Source organism: Cynara cardunculus (genome assembly GCF_001531365.2).
Source record: "Cynara cardunculus var. scolymus isolate 2C chromosome LG 8, CcrdV1, whole genome shotgun sequence".
Classification (NCBI taxonomy): Eukaryota; Viridiplantae; Streptophyta; class Magnoliopsida; order Asterales; family Asteraceae; genus Cynara; species Cynara cardunculus.
This window is the reverse complement of record NC_037535.1, coordinates 20,660,295-20,669,860: the sequence shown is the minus strand read 5'-3', so window position 1 is coordinate 20,669,860 and position 9,566 is coordinate 20,660,295. Positions and strand designations below refer to the sequence as shown.

The window sequence follows — 9,566 nt, the reverse complement described above, 5'->3', positions numbered from 1 at the left end:
ACATTTCCTTTTTTGATGGGGATGGTACATGATTAGAACTTCATTCATTTCTAACCATTGTATGCAGCCTTATACTCACTCCACAACAGATCAACTGTCTTCCCGACCAAGTCAACAAAATAGTCAACACTGTAACCATACTGCATCTTCTTATTAAGTTGAGCCACGAACCCATTTCTGAGACCTTCACAATGGTCAAGGAACCGTGCTGTTACATCATACCCTTGGTCCCATTGATCACCTTGCCCCGGCTGAACCCAGTGGCTAGGTATGTACCCAGCCTTTAGCCTCACAAAATCAGCAATCCCTTCAATCAATCCTTGGGGAGCCGAATCATTCCCATTCCATTGCCACACATGCGTCATCTCATGATAAACCACCCCACTAAATTCTTTCTTAAGATCATCCTGATAACCTGCAATATAGTTTGTGCTGACATGGATCTCGTTATCCTCACAATAAGCTACACCGTCCATGTCATCAATGAATAAGTGCACGAGTGTCACATTTGCCCTGTCAGCTTTGTTTTTTTGTTGGAAGATCCTCCATATGAACAAATTTGAGGACTTTAAGGTGTGTTTACTGTACTCGAACCCAATTTGGTTTTCGTACCTGACCCCACCCGAGGTTTCTGCAGCCGTGTTTGTGATGTTGTATTTCACCGTGGCACCAGTTTCTGGTACGACTGCTATAGTTAACACGAATGATATGAACATTATCATGTGTTTAGGCATTGTTAGAGGCGCTATGATTGCGTTATGTGTGCTTGTTTATATATATATATATATATACACACACACACACACTATGGACTATTTGGTAGGTATGCCTAGAGCCACATTTTATAAAATAACCAAATATTTTTTTGTATATATGTGTCTGTGTGTACCTATAGTTACATGTAGAATAAGACGGTAGACTGGGCGTGGATTTAAGTTCCTGGAGTTGCCTTCAGCTTTTGTTTAACGTCTGAAACGGATGCATATAGACTTATAAAATAAGGTTCAGCCTGCACATTGAATGAAGAAAGGTCTAAGTTTTTTAATCAGCCGGCCAACCAGATAGGTTCTGGAAAGTCGGTTTTTAGAATGAGGTAGGCTCGTGAAAGAATTTATAGAATGTTTTGGGGGTTTAATTTTAACACCATTAGTTTAGTAATTTTGTCACTCTTATCTCATCTTTTCGACTTTGTTCCACCTATTTGGATTAGGTCCCCTCTTCTCCCTTGTGCGTTTGGTACATGGGACGGAACATAACAGGACAGGACAAAACCCACTGTCCAATGTTTGGTGCAGCATGGGACAGAACAAGAACTCACTGTCCCATGTTTGGCGCGACGTGGGACAGAGACAAGAACTGGGACAAGGTGGGATAGCATGGGACAAAAGAAGTTTTTTTCTTGTTCCACCAAAATAGGTGGAACAAGAATGGAACAGAAACTAAAATATTATTAATCTACCCTAGTTTGATATATAACCTTAATATAATATTTGTTTTAATGGTCATCCGCTAGTTTCGGCCACCGGCAGCCACCTCCACCTCCTCTTCCACTACAACAACATCCTCCACCGCCTCCACAACTACCGTCCACCAAGTCCATTGCCACCTCTACCATAGTCGACCACCGACCACCACCGTCCATCGGCCACCACCACTACCGCCGTTCACCACCTTCAACTCCTCCTCTACTGCAACAACCTCCTCCACGACCTCCACGACTACCGTCGGCCACCTCCACAATTATATCAAAATTTTCATTCAAATTTGGTACAAATAGGAAAATTATGTACAAATATTTATTCTTTAATTATTTACTTTATTTGTGTTAATTATAGTTACTATATAATATTTAAAATTATCAAAAGTTTGGGGGTAGCTTGTCTAATTTTGTCATGTCCAGTCCTAGTTGTACCAAACACTAGACATACTCTTGTTTTGTTCAGTCCTGTCTTGTCCCGTCCAGTCCTACCCTCTTGTCCTGTTCTGTCCTGTCTAATTATGTCTGCGTATCAAAAGCTACCTGGGACCACGGTTTTTATTGTACCATCATACACTGTCACTTAGATTAAACACATTCTTAATGGAGCTAGTTATATATTCGAATTCGGAAGTGGAAGTGGTGTTTTGCATGGTTGTAAGGTACAATCTCATGAAGCATGAAATGTAGCAGATGCATATCATTCATGCGAAGTTTTCCTTAGAGCCGCTGACGGACGGAAGGGCCTGGCCTGTCCGATACTCATGAAGAAATTGGCGAGTCAGAATTGAGTTGTTTTAAAGTGGATGAGCATAGGCTACGCAAAATAATTTGGACAGGTCTGTCTTATCCGTTAATGATTTATACTTAATTTTTTTTTTAATTAATGAAATTCTTTAAAAAAAAATAAAAAATTATAACTTCTTCCCAATTTTCACTTAAATGTTGACTCTTAAAAGAGCAAATTGAATGAAACAGTAACGTACTTTAACTTAATTCCTATTTTAGGTAATTGACTTTAAAAAACTTCCATTTTAATACCTAAGATGTAAAGTTTTAAACATTTAAGTACCTGGTAATCGTTTGAAGCATTAACCGGTTACCATGCTGATGTGGTATTTGGTTAATGCTTCTACAAATAATATTGAGTTGGATACCACATCACTCGACACATCAACATGGTACCCGGTTAATGTTTCAACCGGTTACCTAGGTGTACTTAAATGTGTAAAACTTTACATCTTAGGTACAAAAATGGAAGCTCTGAAAGTGCGTTACCCAATATAGGAATCAAGTTACAGTACGTTACTTTTTGTATGCAATTTACCCAACTTAAAAACATTGAGGACTGATCGAAGTTCATTAAAAAAAATATTTGTAATAAAATGGTGAAATAAGGGTACTTTTATCCAACTGGAAGTAGATTGAACGGGTATTGACGGACACCAAATCACTTTTCAAACCAAATTTTCATATCATTCCACATCTAAAATGAAAATGCTGACCAAAAACCAGTCAATAGCTTCAAGAAACGATGGAAAGGATGCAAATAGCAGATAGAAGATCGAGAAGTAGAATAAATAGCACAGGGAATAACATTGCAACATGTGTGAAATAGCCTATAGTTGACAATGTTTATATCATGCATACAAAGTGTTTATATACAGGATTCTTCACCAAGATTGCAATCAAGAAACAAATCGTACATAAAAATTTGAAATTTTCATCGCTTAACCGTGCATTTCAATGGGAAGTGGATTGAAAGAATCATAAAACGAACAACATTTTTTTGCATTTGGGGTTAGGCATATGGAACAGTATATATACACATTTTATACATACTTGTAACAGTGAAACAGGTCATACATACATGTATACAGTAGTAATTAGGACTTGCGTATATGAACATGAATTCATGCATACAGTAGTAATTAGTGTTCCAAGGTATATGGACATTTAAGGGGACCTGCATATATGTATTTTGAATAGCATATGAACATTTGAAACAAGTACAACGAATAACATATTTAGACGATTCAAGTTTTTAGGGAGTTACTCAAGTTCGAGTTTGCTTATCTCGAGCTTAATCATTTTTGAGTTCGAGTTGATCTGGAACACAAAATAAAGCTTATTTAACTTAACGAGTCGAGTGTAAGATACTAATGTTCCATTCATCTTATTTTAAAACTCGAGTAGATTTTTTAGTTGAGCCGAACAATTCGAGCATACATTTTTTCGAGCAAACCATGTTTTTATTTTCATAAATCATATATTCAAAATATAAAATTATTGAGCTTCTTGTTTGAACTCATAAACGAGTTTGCAAAACTTGATATCTTGGTATAATGTATAACTCAAATTTGTTAAATGATCATCGAGCTCGGATATTAGAAAAATGATAGTTCGAGCGTTACTTTGAATAAGTTGTTCGAGCTTGAACTTTGTATAACTTTTCAAGCCAAACTTAGGGGTCGTTTACCTAAACACTTACCCTGTAAGCACTTATCGGTAAAATTCAACAATATAGTTTACTTATCGGGTGAGATTTGAGTCCACCAAAACGACATTGTATGTAATAATTTACCCGGTAAGCGCTAACCATGATAAGTATCGTCATAATCACCTACCAGGTAAGACTTTCGGTCCTTGTTTTTGTTCTTACCGGATAAGATTCATTGATCTTTGCCATAGTCATTAGGTAAGGTAATGTGACTTGATAAACGTTTACTCAGATAAATATTTGGTAAACGGCCCCTTACTCGATTCAACTACACTTGTTAACAGTAGTAATTAACAAAACCATTAACAATTAGACATCAACTAACATACCTTTAACCCTCACATTTAACAATGAAAATTTAATAATAAGTAAAAGATATTAAATAATACAAAAAATTAGCAATAAACCCAAAAATTAAAATTTTGAAAATCCGTTCAAACATAAGTCTTTAAAATCTCCATTTTAAAGAACTAGAAGGGTATTCGTGCAATGCAGCGAGATAAATCTCGATTTTAATGTTTAGTTTTTATTCTTTATCTCGATATACTACGATTTTATGTAGTTTTGAAAAATCGATAATTTTTTTATTTTTAAATGAAATATAAATTTAAAGATAACATAAAATTTTGAAAAAATAAATCGATATTAGTATCAAATTAATTATTTAATAGTTATTGTTTCTTTGGTATAAGTTCGTTAAGTTAATTTTTTTTATTATAATTTTATTTAGATTTAATAACAAAGTAATTTATTTTTGATTTAATAATATAATTTTTTATAAATATAATAATTAAACATTTTGTTAGAACTCAATAATTATCTTAATTATATTTTAGATTTTATATGTTTAAAATGAATATTTATCTTGTATTTGATCATGTTTATCTACAGTTAGTTAYRCGAATTYAAAWATGAAGCTTTAATAAGTTGTACTTACGCAAAATTACTTGTACTATTAATTTTAAATAATATACATCAATAATAAGTACTTCATGCATAAAAATCGTATGCTTTTGTAATACTAGAAAAGTACTCGCGCAATGCAGCGAGACACATCTCGATTTTAATGTTCTATTTTATTATTTGTCTCTCTCGATGTTAAAATATGATTTTATGTGTTTTTAAGAAAGCAATAATGATTTTATTTTTGAATAAAATATAAATCTAAAGATATCATAAAAATTTTAAAAAAAATATATCAATGTTAATATCAAATCAACTATTTAAAAGTTTTCATTTTTATATAGTTTCTTTAATTTATTTTTTTATTATAATTTAATTTAAATTTAATAACAAAATAATTTATTTTTGGTTTAATAATATAACATTTTATAAGGATTATAATTAAGTATTCTGTTAAACTCAATGATTATCTTAATTATATTTTAGATTTTATATATTCAAAATAAGATGTTTATTCTGTATTTGATTATGTTTATCTGCAGTTAGTTACATGAATTTAGATATAAAACTTTAATAAGTTGTACTTACGTTTAATCTAATTGTAATCTTGAGTTTTAAATAATATACATAAATAAACAGTTTTTTACATATAAAAATGATTTTTAAGAATTTTTTATCAAATATTTTATAATATAATATAGATAGTATATAGATAAGTGGTCTGATTTTATTTCCAAAATCTCCATTTACGTGTGGAGTTAGCATTGGCCACGTTCAATGTTATTTCACATGCCGCCGGTAGGAATAAGAATAAAGCAGACATCTTGTTCGTTTTTTCTTGAATTCGTCAAAGTCATGACCATTAATGCCTTTTTGAAACACAAATCAACCCCTCCATAGCAGATAGCACTAGCAGCCACCACCACACCAGTCGGAATCGGAAGAAATGGCGATGGAGGGGTTTCGAGTACTGGACGACAACTCGTTAAGAGAATATATAAAAGCCACGCCATCTTTGGCTTCCAAGCTCCGGAATCAAGTTGATAACCTGGAAATCAAAGAAGTTGGGGACGGCAATCTCAATTTCGTCTACATCGTTATCTCTCCATCTGCTTCGCTTGTTATCAAACAGGTGTCTCTCCCAATTAACTTCATAAATTGATTAGAGAAACCTATTTGGGGGTATATAATCTTCAATCACGATGATCACTGTTAGCTAGATTTCTTTTTAGGCCATTTGTTAACAGTTCTAGAGGGTAACAGTATTAAAGAACTAATCGTACAAACTGTCATTAGATTAGGAATCCTTAAAGGAGGTTCTGACATATATTGAGCAAGGAAAGATCTTGTTCAGCTGTATCTGATCGTGTGATTTTGTTTCATGTGGGCAGGCGGTACCATACGTTCGTTTGATTGGTGAATCATGGCCAATGAGTAAGGAAAGATCTTATTTTGAAGCCACTGCACTTCAACGTCAGCATGGTTTGTCTCCTAAACATGTCCCAGAAGTTTATCACTTCGACAGAACCATGTCATTGATTGGTATGCAATACATCGAGCCTCCACATATAATCGTGAGGAGAGGATTGATTGCTGGAATCGAGTATCCGTTGTTAGCTGAACACATGGCGGAATTTATGGCCAACACTCTCTTTTACACCTCTCTTCTCTATCTGACAACTACACAACACAAAAGTGCAGGTGAACCCTCTTGTTTTTTCTTGCCTCTTTTCTAGTGTTTCTGCATATGTACAACACTTTTCTACTCTGGGTATACTTCAATGCACATATCTCATGTACGTCTACCTCATTGTTTCCATGCAGTGGCTGAATTTTGTGCAAATGTGGAGTTATGCAGGCTGACTGAGCAAGTGGTGTTTTCAGACCCTTATAAGATTTCTGAATTCAACCGTTGGACATCGCCTTATCTTGATAGTGATGCTGAGGCTGTTAGGAATGACAACGTATTAAAGCTTGAAGTTGCTGAGCTGAAGTCCATGTAAGAACAGAGTTACTTCTTCAATAGGTTTTATTAGATTTCCCATTTGCTGTGATGCATACATTGAATTTCCACAGGTTCTGTGAGAAAAAACAAGCACTAATACATGGTGATCTCCATACTAGTTCTATTATGGTTACTCATGATTCAACTCAGGTCATTGATCCAGAATTTGCTTTCTATGGACCAATGGGTTTTGATATCGGTGCTTTTATTGGAAACCTGTTTTTGGCATATTTCTCACAAGATGGACATGCAGATAAGGGAAATGATCGAAAAGTATGTCTTGCTTTTGAGTTCTAAGTACTTGTTAACCAGGGTGTATGTCTATAGATGTCGAATTGCTATGTTATGCAGGTTCTTTCATATGAAATTTGAGGTTTCATAGTGCAAGTATTATGAATGCAGACATATCAAGCATGGATATTGGGTACGATAGCGGACACTTGGAATCTCTTTCACAAAAAGTTCACAGCTCTTTGGGATATACACAAGGATGGGCCAGGTGAGGCATTCCTTGATGACATTTACAACGATGTGGAGCTTTGGGAGCTTGTCAAACAGAAATACATGATCGATTTACTCCATGATTCCCTTGGATTTGCTGCTGCCAAAATGATAAGGTAATGCAGAGCTTACATAACTATGTTTGGTATTTCCTCAATCTTATAAGGAAAGCACATTGTTATCAATGGAGGGTGTAACATATTCTATTTTGATTTTCAATTTTTATTTGAATCACAGGCGAATTGTTGGTGTAGCTCATGTAGAGGATTTCGAGTCGATCAGTGATCCTGCAAAACGCGCAGATAGTGAGCGACGAGCTCTTGACTTTGCCAAGATGCTTATGAAGAAAAGAAGAAATTTCAACACCATTGCTGATGTTATTTTGGCTGCTCAGTAACTCCATATATATGTATATATGCAATGTAGATGCGAATAATAGGTTGCATGAATCAAACATCAAAGGTTAGGAGAATGGGAAACTGCAACTATTTTCTTTGCTTCTGTACTTCCACCACCACCACCACCACCATCTTCATCATCACCACCACCACTACCACCACCACCATCACCACCACCACCACCACCTAATGTTATTGTAATCAATCCTATGCCTTCATGGCTGGTAATTAATATATAGTGTAATACTTCTGAGAATCTTTTATGAAATCAGTTTGGTTGGGAAGTTTGAGTAATTGAGTTTATGTGCTTAATGAGGATCATATATCAAAAGTATGCTTCAATGTTTCCCTCTCTTAAAAAATATGCTTGTAGTTTCCTTCATGCCCAACATACAATCATTTATACCACAAGTGTGATGTTTGATTGATTTAAGCTTGGCTCCAAAGGTCAAAAGTACCAGGAGATCCCAGGTTCAAATCCAAGAAGGAACAAAAATCCCCTTGTGGCCATGGAGGTTCAAATGCGGTGACTCCGGGCTATCTGCAAACCAGGTGGTCGTCTGTAATTAATCGGCTCGCATAGTAGGTTGGGTTAATAAAAAAAAAACATACACACCATTTCCTAATTTATTTCACCCTCCCTCATGTTCTCTTTATTTTCCATTACTTTTTTCTCCTCTATCTCTCTAAAAAAACAAGTACATCTAAAATTTTTGGGTCAAAAAATATAATGGTAAGTGTTTAGTACAATAACAAGTTATTGAAGTTAGCGTTATTTTTATTGGGTATTTTTCCTGGTTTTCTTGTCTCAGTATCCATCCACGTTTTTTTAGAATGTATATTTCGAAAAAAATTAAGTCGACTTAAAGAAAACCAACTCAATCCGAGTTACGAGTGAAAAATGATGGCCTCTAGAAATGAGATCACCGGGTTATTCGGTTCTAATGCTTGGGGTTGTTTTTGAAAGGTGATAGTAAGTGGAGGGTTTAATGTGTCAATATGTTTAAAATGTTTTAAACTCTCATTGCCTCATATTTGTTAATTCATGTTAAATGTGAGATTTCCTTTATCTCATTGGGAAGGTAAAAACTGAAAAGAAGAAAGTGGGTAAATTGAGGGGATTAAATGTATTTTATTTGCTTTAATAATTTAAAAAGCAATCCTGCCACCACCGCCTCTTATTTGTTTATGGGTGGATATATGAGATGTTAACCTTATCTCATTGATTTTTGGTGGAGAAAAAGAAAAGTGAGCTTTTCTATGTGTGTGTTCTTTGGAATCGAGAAAGAGAGAGAGCATAAAGAAGAGAAGGGAGAAGCTGAATTCCGTGATTCATAATCTGATTATTTGTTGTTGTTAATCTTCATCTCTGTGAATTAAAGTGAGTTTTATTTTGAAAACATTTTTTATTATGTATATGCTATTGTTAGCATAAATTTTGGGTTTTGATACTATGTTATCATTTGATTGTAATAAGGGTGACATAATTAGAAGTTGGTTATATCTTTGCAATAAAGATGGTATAACCAGGAGCTAAGTATATTGGGATAAGGGTGACATAATCAAATTTTGGAAATGATGATCTTTTGATCATTGGATTCTGTTACCGCATCTATATGATGCATAAGTGTGATTGTTATCATATAGGGTGGTGCAATAAGATTGGGTTGTGATTTAAAGTGTAACATTTATCACATCAATGAGATGTAATGAATTGGGTTTATCGCACTAGCATGGTGCGAGGAGTTACTGTTATCGCATGGCCTTGCCTCTGGTTGGTAA

General features: G+C 34.5%; 2 protein-coding genes across 2 annotated transcripts; one reads left to right on the top strand and one right to left on the bottom strand.

The window, feature by feature from the left end:
- Positions 1-10: 10 nt before the first annotated feature.
- Positions 11-736, bottom strand: LOC112516717. The gene has a single exon (XM_025123920.1). The coding sequence runs from the start codon at positions 732-734 to the stop codon at positions 51-53; it is 684 nt and encodes a 227-aa protein (XP_024979688.1). The 5' UTR covers positions 735-736; the 3' UTR covers positions 11-50.
- Positions 737-5,726: 4,990 nt separating this feature from the next.
- Positions 5,727-8,060, top strand: LOC112516716 (methylthioribose kinase-like). Its single transcript, XM_025123919.1, has 6 exons — positions 5,727-6,012; positions 6,272-6,581; positions 6,705-6,879; positions 6,957-7,158; positions 7,288-7,502; positions 7,624-8,060. Exons 1-6 carry the CDS (start codon positions 5,827-5,829, stop codon positions 7,781-7,783), a joined length of 1,248 nt encoding a protein of 415 aa, XP_024979687.1. The 5' UTR covers positions 5,727-5,826; the 3' UTR covers positions 7,784-8,060.
- The last annotated feature ends 1,506 nt before the right edge of the window (positions 8,061-9,566 follow it).

What these genes read in the sequence shown, in the direction of transcription:
- LOC112516717 (XM_025123920.1), bottom strand. Translation starts at nt 734, where the DNA reads ATGCCTAAACACATGATAATGTTCATATCATTCGTGTTAACTATAGCA.
- LOC112516716 (XM_025123919.1), top strand. Translation starts at nt 5,827, where the DNA reads ATGGCGATGGAGGGGTTTCGAGTACTGGACGACAACTCGTTAAGAGAA. An exon ending in CTTCGCTTGTTATCAAACAG is followed by an intron (nt 6,013 to 6,271) that starts GTGTCTCTCCCA and finishes TCATGTGGGCAG; the next exon opens with GCGGTACCATACGTTCGTTT. An exon ending in GCTGCTGCCAAAATGATAAG is followed by an intron (nt 7,503 to 7,623) that starts GTAATGCAGAGC and finishes TTTGAATCACAG; the next exon opens with GCGAATTGTTGGTGTAGCTC.